The following is a 13,004-nucleotide window of genomic DNA, read 5'->3' as shown; positions in this document are numbered from 1 at the left end:
CAGCCTTCAACCCAGCTAAAAAGGTAATAGGACATGATATGTAGCATGTAGTTTATCATGTAGACTACAGCATGCTTGAATTAACACAAATACATCTAACTGTTGTGAAGGCAAAATTCCCATTTAATGGCTTCCCTTGCCAAAATAATTTCCACTAATTAGAAAGGGTCAACACTACTATGAAGATAAGTCAGAATTCAAATGATCCATTTAACCTAATGAAGACTGACAGGTCTCCAAAACACTAGTCCAGTTCCTATCTCTCGATTTCCTCCTAGGAAGGAATGTAGCTATTACACTCTACATAACTTTTCTAAGTTTTGTGTTTCAAAATCTGTACAGCACTGTCAACACATAAGCCATGTCCCTCCTGCTACGATTAAGCGTGTTCCTCACTCTCAACCTTTCTCAGCACGAAATGATTAAGCAAGACTCTGAAGCTAGGCTGCCTGGGCTTAAATGCTGCCTGACACTAGCTGTGTGATTCTAGGCAAGTTTATTCACTTCCCTGTTCCTCAACGTTCTGATCTGTAGAACAGAAGTGATAATAATCCCTACTTCAAGAAGTTTTTGAGAAGATTCAAGAGCAGCACCTGGCACAAAGTACCATATTTACTATTACATAGCCATGTCCAGCAGAGTTTTAAGCAATGATGGAAATGTTCTTCAAATATGGTGGCCACCAGCCACATGTGGCTACATTTCTCTCCATTTCTTCCTTCTTGTCTCTTCTGACACTTTTCCACACTACTTTTGTAAAAAAGTCTATCATAGATATCAACACTAAATTATGGAACTATTTTTGATGTTCAGCAAAGTAATCGAACACAGCTTGAATATTCATTTCATCTTGGCGTTCATAGCACTTTCATTCTTCCTTTTCTAAATGGTGAGAATCTGAAATTTTAAGAATTGTCATCTCACACATGCTGAGGAATGTGAAGTCAATTAAAATTAAAGTCAACCATAACACAGAACACAGAAGAGTCATTTACAATAAATTTGTAAATATGCTACATTTGCAGTAACTCTAAATATCAACTCTTGCAGCAAGACAAAGAAATTTCAAAAGTATCTTAAGAATGAGAACCTCCTAATACAGCAGTGGAGCAAATGTTAAAAATTGGAAGAAAGGAAATGAGACTGCCGGGAGTTTATATAGTTTAAGAAAGGGCTTCAAGCTGAACCATGTGAAAGTATGCCACAGATGTCATGACATTCACCCCTATAAATACACAGATAAGACAAGTATGAAAAAATGTAAACGACTTGATTCTAGGTGGTCTAGGTGAGTAAAAGGTGATCATTACATTACCCTTTCAACTTTTTTGAATTTTGAAAATTGTCACAATTAAAAGCTGGAAAAAGGGCTTTAAAGTTGAGAGTAGACCTTAGTCTCACTGTAAAGCAACAGAAGCCAAATGAAAACAGTAAGAAATAAAGATAAAAAAGTAAAATTTAGGGTGGAAAAATGTTCCAGGAACAGGAAAAATTATCTCAGAAGAAGCCAATTTATTAAATAGGAAAAAATAGTAGAATTTGCAATATACTTGAAAACCAAAGAACATTCACAACAACAGATCCTGAAAACCATGAAAAACTCAATCAGCCAACACATGTATTTAATGCCCACAAAGTCCTATACTAGACATTTTGGATGATAAAATACAAATTCATGAACACTTGCCTTCAAAGAAGTTATAATCCAGATGGAAACACAGGGCATGTGATAAGTTTGAATATCTGTCCTTGTCTAAATCTTATGTCAAATTGTATTCTCCAGTGTTGGAGGTGGAGTTTGCTGGGAGGTGACTGGATCATGAGGGTGGATTCCTAATGAATGGTTTAGCACCATCCCTCTGGGTGTTATCCTCCTGATAATGAGTTACTGAGAGATCTGGTTGTGTGTAAAGTGTGGCACCACCCCCACTCTCTCGCTCACTGTAACCATATGACACGCTCACTCCTGCGTCATCTTCTGCCTTGAGTAAAAGCTCCCTGAGGCCTCCCCAGAAGCAGAGAGATGTCGCTGCATGCTTGTATAGCCTGCAGAATCCTAAGCCAATTAAACCTCTTTTCTTTATAAATTACCCAGTCTCAGTATTTCTTTATAGCAATGCAAGAATGGCCTAATAAAGAAAATTGGTGCCGAGGATGGGGTGTTGCTATAAAGATACCTGAAAATGTGGAACTGGCTCTAGAACTGGGAAACAGGCAGAGTTTGGAGGGCTCAAAAGAAGATAGAAAGATGAGGCAAAGTTTAGAACTTCTTAGAGACTGTTTAAATGATTGTGACCAAAACGTTGACAGTGATACGGACAGTAAAGTCAGGCTGCTGAGGTCTGAGATGAAAATGAGGAACTTACTGGGAACTTGAACAAAGGTCACATGTGTTATATCTTAGCAAAGAGCTTGACTGCATTCTATTAATGCCCGAGGGATCTGGGGAACTCTGCACTAAAGAGTGACAACCTAGTATATCTGGCAGAAGAAATTTTTATGCAGCAAAGTGTTCAAGAGGTAACCTGGCTGCTTCTAACAGCCTACCTTAGCTGAAGGGTCAAATAAATGATTTAAAGCTGGAATTTATATTTAAACAGGAAGCAGAGCATAAACATTCAGAAAATTTGAAGCCTAACCATGTGGCAAAGAAAAAAAAAAGTTTTTTTCTGGAGAGAAATTCAAGTAGGCTGTGGAGCAACCATGTGCTAGAGATATCTGCATAACTAAAAGGGGGCCAAGTGCTAATATCCAAGACTACAGGGAAAAGGCTTCAAAGGCATTTCAGAGACCTTTGCAGAACCCCCTTCCACAACAGGCCCAGAGGCCCAGGAAGACTGAATGGGTTCATAGTCAGACCCAGGGCCCCACTGCCCTGTGCAGCCTTGGGATCCCAGCATCCAGGTCACTCCAGCTCCAGCTGTGGCTCAAAGAGTCCGAGGTACAGCTCAGGCTGCCATTTACAGAATACAAGCCATAAGTCTTGGGGGCTTCCATGTGCTGTTAAGCCTGCGGACACACAGAGTTCAAGAGTGAAGAATGCTTGGCAGCCTCTGCCTAGATTTCAGAGGATGAGAAAACCTGGGTGCCCAGGCAGAAGCCTGATGCAGGGATGGAGTCCCCACAAAGCACCTTTAGTAGGGCAGTGTGGAGGGGAAATGTGGTGTTGGAGCCCCATTCAGAGTCCCCACCAGGGCACTGCCTAGTGGAGCTGTGAGAAGGGGGACATTGTCCTCCAGACTCCAGAATAGTAGATTCATTGGCAGCTTACACTCTGAGACTGGAAAAGCTACAGGCACTCAACAACTTGGAAGGGCAGCTGTGGGGGTTGAACCCTGTAAAACTACAATGGTGGAGCTGCCCAAGGCCTGGGAATATTTACCCAGTGCCTATAACCCCTTTGTGTCTTGGAAGTAAGTAACTTGTTTTTGCTTTTTTATTTTACAGGCTCATAGGTAGAAGGGACTTTCCTTGTCTCAAATGAGACTTGGGCTTGGGACTTTTGAATTAATGCTGGAGTGAGTTACGATTTCGGGGTACTATTAGGAAGGCATGATTGTATTTTGCAATATAAGAAGGGCATGAGATTTGAGTATTTTTCCCCACTCAAATCTTATGTCAAACTGTAATCCCCAATGCTGGAGGTAGGGCCTGGTGGGAGGTGACTAGATCATGGGGGTAGACTTCTAATGAATGGATTAGCACCATTCCCTTGGTGCTGTCCTCGTGATGGTGAGTTCTTGTGAGATCTGCTTGTAAAGTGTGGCATCTCGCCCAACAAAACACTCTCTTCCACTCCTGCTTTGACCATGTGACATGCCTGCTCCTGCTTCACCTTCTGCCATGAGTAAAAACTTCCTGAGGCTCCCCTTAGAGGCCGAGGGATGTCCGTGCCATGCTTGTACAGCCAGCAGAACTGTGGGCCAATTAAACCTCTTTTCTTTATAAATTACCCAGTCTCAGCTACTGAATCTCTGTGTGGGGTGTGTGTGTGTGTGAGCGCGCGTGTGTGTTTTGTTGGATTGCCTTTTTAAACAGTGTCTCGCTCTGTCACACAAGCTGGAGTGCAGTGGCACAATCATGGCTCACTGCAGCTGCCTAGACCTCCTGGGTTCACGTAATCCTCCTGTGGGCGGCAAGCCACACAGGTGCCCAGGCAAAAAAAGACTGAGGGCATGAGCTGTTCCAGTATAATAAAATATATAAAATAACAAGAGTTCTACTAGATATAGATCATACATATGATTATATATGAGTATCATTAATCATTAGTTTGCAGCAATTACTCTTTATTCCAATATTACAATAATCCTCGCTCTACAATCATAACCTAGGAAAAGCCAGGCCATACAGAGACAGGAGCTGAAGGGACATAGTGAAAAGTGACAAGACAAGGCAGGGCCACCAGAGGGCTCCTTGGTCTAGCGGTAACACCAGTGTCTGGGAAGACGTAGTTACCAAGCAGACTGTGGTCTAGCTACCGTAGCGTCAGTGCCAAGGAAAAACACCCACTACTTAGCAGACCGGAAAAGGGAGTCCCCCTTTCCCCGGGGAAGTTTAGAGAAGACGCTACTCCTCCACCTCTTGTGGAGGGCCTGACATCAGACAGGCCCACCCACAGTTATCCAGAGGCCTAACGGTCTCCCTGTGATGCTGTGCTTCAGTGGTCACACTCCTAGTCTGCTTTCATGTTCCATACTGTACACCTGGCTCTGCCTAGTAGATAGCAGTAGCAAAATTAGTGAAAGTACTAAACACCTCTGATATGAAGAAATAATGGCATAGGCTGTGTCCTCTCTCTCTCTGTCTCTCCGCCTCAGCTGCAAACAGGGAAGTGCCCCCTGTCCAGTGGACATGTGACTCACGTGACCGTGTCAATCATTGGAGATGACTCACACTCCTTACCCTGCCCCTTTTGCCTTGTTTCCAGCACAGCCAGGAATTCGGGGCCACTACTGGTCTCTGTGTCTTGGTGGTAGTGGTCCCCCGGGCCCAGCTGTCTTTTATCTTTTTGTCTTTTGTCTTAATTTCTACAATCTCTCATCTCCACACACGGGGAGAAAAACCCACCAACCCTGTGGGGCTGGTCCCTACATTCTCCCACCTCAGCCTCCCAAGTTGCTGGGACTACAGATTCATGCCACCACGCCTGGCTAATTTTTGTATTTTTAGTTGAGATTGGGTGTCATCATGCCCAGGTTGGTCTTGAACTCCTAGGCTCAAGCAATCTGCCCACTATGGCCTCCCAAAGCGTTGGGATTACAGGTGAGAAGCACTGCACCTGGCTGACTTTGTTTCCTTATCGTGAAAATAGCATGAGCTATATGAGGGCAATATCTGATTTATTTAAGGTCATTTTCCACTCTAAGCATCTTTATTCACCATCCCAAACAGTTAAGTCCATCTCCTCCCAGAAATTTGCCTTAAATAGAGACAGACAACTCTAGATTATCACTGATGGGACTAGAAAGAGCTTCAAGGGTTACTTGCTTCACATTCACACTTTCAAACTGTCCCCACCTAGGTTATTTCAAGCATGCAAAGTTTTGACAACATGAAACATTTTAAGGAACTTGCAGAATCCTAAGTCACTTAGAGAAAGCAAGATTGATTACAATCCTGCACTAAGAAATTTTTTATGGAAGTAGTTTTATTTAGAATTCTATAGTCTTCCTTTTTAAATTTCTCTCCCAAAGGTACAATTTTATTTCTAGTCCTAACCTGCCGATTCCATACCTGATCCCAGCTGTGGTCACAACTAGAGTCTATTTTTTTTGTTTTAACAAGGTACACAGGCCACGCCACAGGACTATACTTTTTCCCATTTCCTGGTTCCTTTGTTTCTGCTTTTATTCCACCTTATTCTGCTATCATCACATCTGTCCCACCCCACACCTACAATTGGATTTTCAAGGGAGAAAGAAATCTCAGTGAAGAAATGTGACTGTACAAGGATCATGGCAAATGACAAGTCACAAAAGGATTTGAGATATGGAGGCCATAAAAAAGGAAATCTATGGAAGCTTCAACTCCTTAACATTAGAGAAGTCCACAGTGGTGCATTCCTGAAGAAGGGAAGTCTTAACTCAGACACAATAAAAGTCTCAAGAGCAATGCTGGGACTCACAAATGCTTGTTTATGAGCTCTGAGTTATCCAACCAGCAATGCCCAGAAACCGATCTCCTAGATAATTACCTGGGTTCTTTCCCCAAAGCCCTGAAAAATAAAATTTCAATTTTAGACTGTATCAACAAAAGAAGTAAATACAAAACCTGACTACTTAAAAATTACATAGACACGTCAAGGCTGCAATGAACTATGACTGCACCACTGCAGTCTAGCCTGGGCAACAGAGCAAGACCCTGTTTCTAAAAAATAAAATAAAATGAAAATTATATGTAGTAGATATAGAGTGTTTTCTGGAACTGTCAAAGTCCAGGGTGATAAGGGGTCAGGGATCCCCAGGGGAGAGGCAGAGAAGAAGAGTGTTCAGAGTAGAAGGCTGTGGCCAAGAGCATGGGCTTTGGACTCAGTCTTGGGTTTGTTTGCATCCTGGCTTTACTACTTACTAGCTTTGTATACTAGAGACAGCTACTAAAACTTACTGAGCTTCTGTTTCCTCATCTAAATATCATAGGGATGTTATAAAGTTTAGCTAAGGCATATACAAAACACACAAAACGTAGTAAACAGGTTTGAAAAGTGAGAAGAGGAGCAAAAAAATAAAAAATTCACAAATTTCCTCCAAAGCCTTTTATAGATAGTTAATTTTAATGAAAACAGAATGAAACTGTTGGACACATGTAAAGCAGCTACAATTAACTACAAAACTTACTGAGACACCATGGTGACAGAAAACTACAGGAGAGAATAGGGAAGTAAGGGTTTGGGCAGCTGGGCTCTAAGGTTGACAGTGCACAGACCAATCTCTGTAGTGATGTGTGTCTGTGTGTTTGTGTTGGGGCCGTGAGGTGTGGAACGTATGTCTGATTTGTTTCAGATGTTCCAGTTTACACCTTTGGAAGTTCAAGTTTACACCCACCTTGGTGAGGGGCCACAGGCAGAAAGAGACAATTTTGTTCACAGACTTCTGTTGCTTTCTTCATTCTAACTCTCAGATTGACTATAACAAACAATCACAGTCTTAAAATAATTTTACTTAAAAATTTAATTTCTGAAAGGCAAACTTTCTCAGTTTCACATACCTTTTCAGAGGAAGAAGAAACAATTGTTGGAATGTGTATTTACCATAGTCAAATAAGTCCTTCCAGTGCCAGATTTCAGATTTGAAACAGCAACACCCAAACACTAATGAGTTTCCAGAAGCTAAGAATCAATGCTCTTATTCCAGAGAAAACTATGAGAACGTGAAACTAAATATCGATAAATATTTATCACTATACCAATAAATACACACACTAATTATTTTTTTTTCTTTAAATACTTCAAAATCTTCAAACTACTTCTATGGTAAAATTAAAACAGGTACATATATATTTATTCTGTGTCTGTTCAGATCAACATTCGGACTACTTTCTTAAATTTGACTCATTCCAATATTTATACGACTGCTCCCAGAATACAAACACAACTTATAAAATGCTTCTAAAAATAACTACCAAGAAAGGAAAGTATGATTGAGTAATTTTCTTTTTTATTAAAAAGTTGTTAAACTAATTCATTTAAACATTGTTTTTAACCACTAGGGGGTATGATTGGTCATTTTTCCTTACAGCAAAGGAAAAAAAATCTTAATCTTTCATCTGAGAACATAATCTATCCATCAAACAGTAAAAAAGTGGCAGAATTAAAGTTTTGGAGAATACTATTTTTAGTTGTTAGGTCTGAATTCTGGTTGACAATCCAATAATTACTTGAAAGTTAAAAGCAGCAAAGGTGAACTGCTCACTATCTCCACCTCTTAGCCATCAGAATGCCACTCGGCACACTAAGATTTGATCTAAAGCTAAAAAGCACAAAGCTAACTGAAATAGCCAACACTTTTACAAACTAAATTAGAACTGCATATTTTACCCTGGAAGATCTATTCACTTATAAGCAGGCCTTTATTCTACTTATTTCAGTCATACAGTGTCCCTTGATGTGAAGAAAGTAAAGCGAATTCTACAGGAAAGGAATACCATAGCTCAATCTTTTATTACTATGGTTTCAAAACCTAACAAAATAAGGCAAATAAAAGAAAAACATTAAAAGACACAGAAACTTCAATAGCAATGAAAGCAAAGCATTTAAAAAGTGTACAGGCTGGGCGTGGTGGCTCATGCCTGTAATCCCAGCACTTTGGGAGGCTGAGGTAGACGAATTACCTGAGAGCTCAGGAGTTCGAGACTAGCATGGCCAATGTGGTGAAACTCCGTCTCCACTAAAAATACAAAAACTAGCCAGGCATAGGGGGTGGCAGGTGCCTGTAATCCCAGTTACTCAGGGGGCTGAGGCAGGAGAGTTGCTAGAACTCAGGAGGTGGAGGTTGCAGTGAGCCAAGATCGCGCCATTGCACTCCAGCCTGGGTGATAAGAGTGAAACTCCACCTCAAAAAAAAGAAAAAGTCTTAGGGACCATCAAATTGATATGAAATTGATAAATAAAAATTAAAATAATGTGGCAAAACAAGGTATTATTTAGTTAAAGGCACTGTAAATCAAACCTATCGCTGTTGAAAGAAATCTGGCAATACTACACGGAACTAAAACACTTCTTATCTTTGCCCAGAATTTTGTATTTGGGGATATGCAAATAATTACTGCTAAATACACTGTAGCAGAGCTATTTATAATAGAGAAAAACTGGGCCCAATCTAAATGTCCTACAAGTAAGAATGGTTAGGCAAACCATAGATAGTACAGGAACAAAATGAAATAGTATAGGCTATAAAAAGCAGTAAGAATGTGCACCACCTCAATCCAAATGCATGTGCATGTAAAATAAGTTAAAAAAAGGAGGCCATGAAAACATACAGTATCTATGAAGGCTAAGATAATTAATCAGAAGTTACAGCAACATAAATCGAATTTTATGTTCACTGGACTCCTGTTTCTCTGCTAGTAAATTCAACATAAGATAATTTTTAAAGAGAGAAAATTACTAAATCCTCAGAGTTCTTCTGATTCTCTCTCAATTTACATCCTGAGGTAAATGCATGAGACAAACTTTACAGTACATAAAAACACTCTACTACCTAAATTATATATAAGTTGAAGATATATTTGTTTCATCTCTACACTATCACAACAATGACAAATATTGCACTTTTCCTCTAAGAAATGCAAAATACCTTTCAAGGGGAATATGTCATAATCAAGTATGATTATCCCTATTTTACAGATGGAAAAACCGCTGGTAATATTATCAACGACCTGCCGAATTTATCCAACTTCAGATTCACTAACTTAACAGCATCTTTTGGAAAGAATCATTTCCACTTCACGACTCTCATTTCTAATTTTTAAAAGAAGTTCCTTCCACTTTTCTGAATAATGTATACAAGACTGTCCTTAACAAATATGAAATGGATGAGAATAAATTATTAATATCTTGATTGAAGTAATACAAATTTCAACTGTTTACTGTTATTTATAGCATCTTCTTTGAAAGGCAAAGAAAAGAAACATTAAAGTTTATTTCAAATTCTCTACAGCAGTTAGCCATATCGTAGGAAAAATGCTGGAAGTACACCCTCCTGCTCTTCTAAGAGTTGTTTCCATTGACCAAACGCGAGTGTAGCTGGCGATAAAGATAAAAATCCAAACATTTCAGAAAAATGATCTACTCTGCCTGTTTTACCCCTATACCCATGAAAATTAAAAATCCAAAATGACCCCCAAGATTAACCAAAAAACAACTGTAATACACAACCTAGCCACTTACCAAAGGACCTGTTGAGAAAACAATCATCTAACTGGCAGACCACCTGTAAGTTTCACTTATTCATTTTCGAAGTCCATCTCAAATGTCACTTCTTCTTCTTTTTTTTTTTTTTTGAGACAAAGTCTCGCTCTGTCGCCCAGGCTGGAGTGCAATGGCACAATCTCAGCTTACTGCAACCTCTGCCTGCCGAGTTCAAGCAATTCTCCCTGCCTCAGCCTCCCAAGTAGCTGGGATTACAGGTGCCCGCCACCACGCCCAGCTAATTTTTGTATTCTTAGTACAGATGGGGTTTCACCATATTGGTCAGGCTGGTCTCAAACTCCTGACCTCAGGTAATCTGCCCACCTCGGCCTCCCAAGGAAGTACAGGCCTGAGCCACCACACCTGGCCGTGTTACTTCTTCTACAGAACTTTCCCTAAAGACTCTAGTCCACAGATGTTTCCTCATTTGTGGTTTAGAACACTTTGGACATCATCCTGTGTATCAGATTTCAATAATCTGTTAATCTGTTCATAAACTTATATCCCTTACTTTGAGGTTCCTAGAGGGCAGGAAATATATTTTTCATTTTTGAGGCACTAGGAATAGAATATACAACTGCTGTTAAAACTAAAGACCAAACACTAGGCTTTGAAGGTTGGTTACTAAAATATTTAATGGAAAAACCAGTGTACTTGCAAGTCTAAATCTCCCTTCCACTTGGAAGCACAACAGTCTTTCAGTCAGAATCCTCAAAAAGGAGTAAAAGTTTCTTGCACTGCAGAGTATAAACTTAAGTACTGAAACGTTAACTGCTGACTTGGGTAAACCTTAAATATCCTTATATATTTTTTCAGATACAAGGTTTTGCACAGATGTATAAACATGTCATTCAGGACAGCTGACAACCTAAAAAGAAACTACCAAATGTTATGAAAAATTTAATAGCTTATCTAATGCCCTAAAATAACCTCAAAATTCACAGCTATAGTAAAGCTAGCAGTAATAAAATAAACACTAGCTTTTAAAAAATCAAACTTAATAAATAAGCCTATTTATAGATTGTAAAAGTTTGTTGAATGATTATTTGAATTGTTAAAATCATTAAAGGCTTCAAAGAGATCCTCATCCCCCAAATGTTAAGTTTTAAATAAACTTAACCAAATAGTTGTGTATGAATACTGTAAAGCCCTACACCATATAACCTAAAAGCAGGTTACTTTACTTACGCCTCTTTTACTAGCAATTAAATGAAAACCTTGGGTGTGAATGTTGTAAGAGATCAAAGTTTTCAAGACTTGCCCTAGGAAAATACCAGAGTCTCCCATCATTTGCCCCTTTTAAATGTTTAAAACCATCTAAGAGAAACTAAATAGTGAGATCTCGTATCTTTTTTTGTGTATTAGTATCTTTTACACTTAAAAGTCAGAAATCAAGTGTCTCAACCATTACAGCAACTCTTTATTAATGCAGTTTGTGCGGTTCTGGGTGTTATACGCCACAAATAAGGAACCAACTTCCAGTTGTCATACGAGATATCAAAGTCCTAGAAAGAACAAGCTCTCCTAACCAACCAGGAGGTTCCAGGAAAATGCAATTCAACAGGAAGCAATGAAGTTAAAAGCTAATGGAAATTGTAACTAGGCTTAGTGTTGCTCACATGCAGGGAGTCGGTCACCCGCTTCCTTAGCGTACATGATACAGGGCTGTGAGCGAACACTCACGCGTGGACCTGCGTGCATCCAACTCCAAAGCTCTGAGGCGTGAAGCCCAACTCCAAGGGCGCTCCACACGGTCCCTGTTCCAGGAAAACTGAATACAGCTGCTCGTGCTACTTGGCCCGCAAGACGGGAGGAGAGTCTGAGGCCCACTGAGTCCTCCAGAATCTACTCTTGCAAGAGCTGTTCCAGAGCTCCCCACCCACAGCCCCGGCCGACCCCAAAAGCTTCTGGGGAAACTCGACCCCACCCACTGCTACACTCCCTTCCCTCACTCCCACCCGAGGATCAGCTCCCCCGGATAGGGGCGACTTCCCTTTCCGACAGTGTATCAGGGGGCTCGTCAGGCCTCACCCACCTTGCACTCGTCGCTCTTTTTATCTTCGTCGCAGAAGTTGACGGGCGCCAGGCCGGGCAGGTAGAAAGCGCCGCTCCGGCGCGGGCCAGGAGCCGCCCCCAGCAGGAGCAGCAACAGCAGCAACAGCCGCGGCCACCGAGGTGGAGACAACACCGGCAGCCTCGCGCTCATGATAGCTGTTTCGGGGAAAGGGCAATCAAGCCTGGGGGGTGAAGAGGGAAGAAGGGGTGGGGAGGCTCGGAGACCACTACAAGGCCGCAGGAGATAAAGGAGGCCGGCCCCGGGACAGCTAGTTCCGGTTGCGCTAGGAGACACCCTGGGTCCCGCAACAGAAACCGAACCGGACCGCGATAGAGCATGCGCATCGCCGTCTGCACATGCTCAGTGAGAACGGTTGCAGGCACCAGGAGTTGTTTCCGGGAGGGAGCGGGGGCCAAATCCACTTTCCGGGTTTTCCGCGCGCCAGCTGGGGTGGTTACCGGGAGAGCTGTTCCGGCGCTCACGTTCCAATTATGAATTACAAATTCCGACCCAGAGCACCCACGCTTGGGGGCCGTGGAGCGCTCGCCAGCCGCTCCCCGTTTGCTGCTGGGTCTTACGAATTTCTCATATCCATCATACGGTTTCTTTATCACACTGTCCGCGGCACGCCAGTCCCTATGACAGAAAGCACCTGCTAATGGAGACGGAGTTGGTGGCGAAGGGGACAAGTTCGGGAGACACCTGGTTGGGAGCAGGCTAAGGAAACAAATGGGGAGGAATTAGCCACAAATCCTCAAATAGACAGCTACTCAAAGGCATCTTCACGGACAGTTTCCAAGCATTGGATGCAGTGATGCATTCCTGCGTTGGGCAGTGATTGTGTGCACACATCTCTTTAAGGGAGAGTGGATATGGGGTGGGGAGGAAAATGGGAGTAGAATAGAGGGTAGCGTTGACATTTATTTTCTTCAAAGGAAGACCCGAGCACATCTGAGAGCTCAGTGAAGAAAGTAGTTCTGGCGAATCGGATTAATATGGTATGATCACCCTTTAGCAAGATTCTGTCACTTTTCCCACTGA

At 41.6% G+C, this 13,004-nt stretch overlaps 1 protein-coding gene across 2 annotated transcripts in view; it reads right to left on the bottom strand.

The window, feature by feature from the left end:
* The window catches only part of TM9SF2 (transmembrane 9 superfamily member 2), a 102,624-nt gene extending 90,200 nt beyond the window's left edge, over positions 1 to 12,424 (bottom strand). For both annotated transcript variants that reach the window (XM_011933830.1, XM_011933828.1), the window contains exon 1: positions 11,943 to 12,424. In XM_011933830.1, coding sequence (XP_011789220.1) covers positions 11,943 to 12,113 — 171 coding nt within the window. In that variant the 5' untranslated portion in view covers positions 12,114 to 12,424. The remainder of the gene's footprint in view (positions 1 to 11,942) is intronic.
* Positions 12,425 to 13,004: the final 580 nt, after the last annotated feature.

The sequence above is a fragment of the Colobus angolensis genome, unplaced genomic scaffold (genome assembly GCF_000951035.1).
Source record: "Colobus angolensis palliatus isolate OR3802 unplaced genomic scaffold, Cang.pa_1.0 Scaffold13, whole genome shotgun sequence".
NCBI lineage: Eukaryota > Metazoa > Chordata > Mammalia > Primates > Cercopithecidae > Colobus > Colobus angolensis.
The sequence above is the reverse complement of the archived record's forward strand: the minus strand, read 5'-3'. Positions and strand labels throughout refer to the sequence as shown.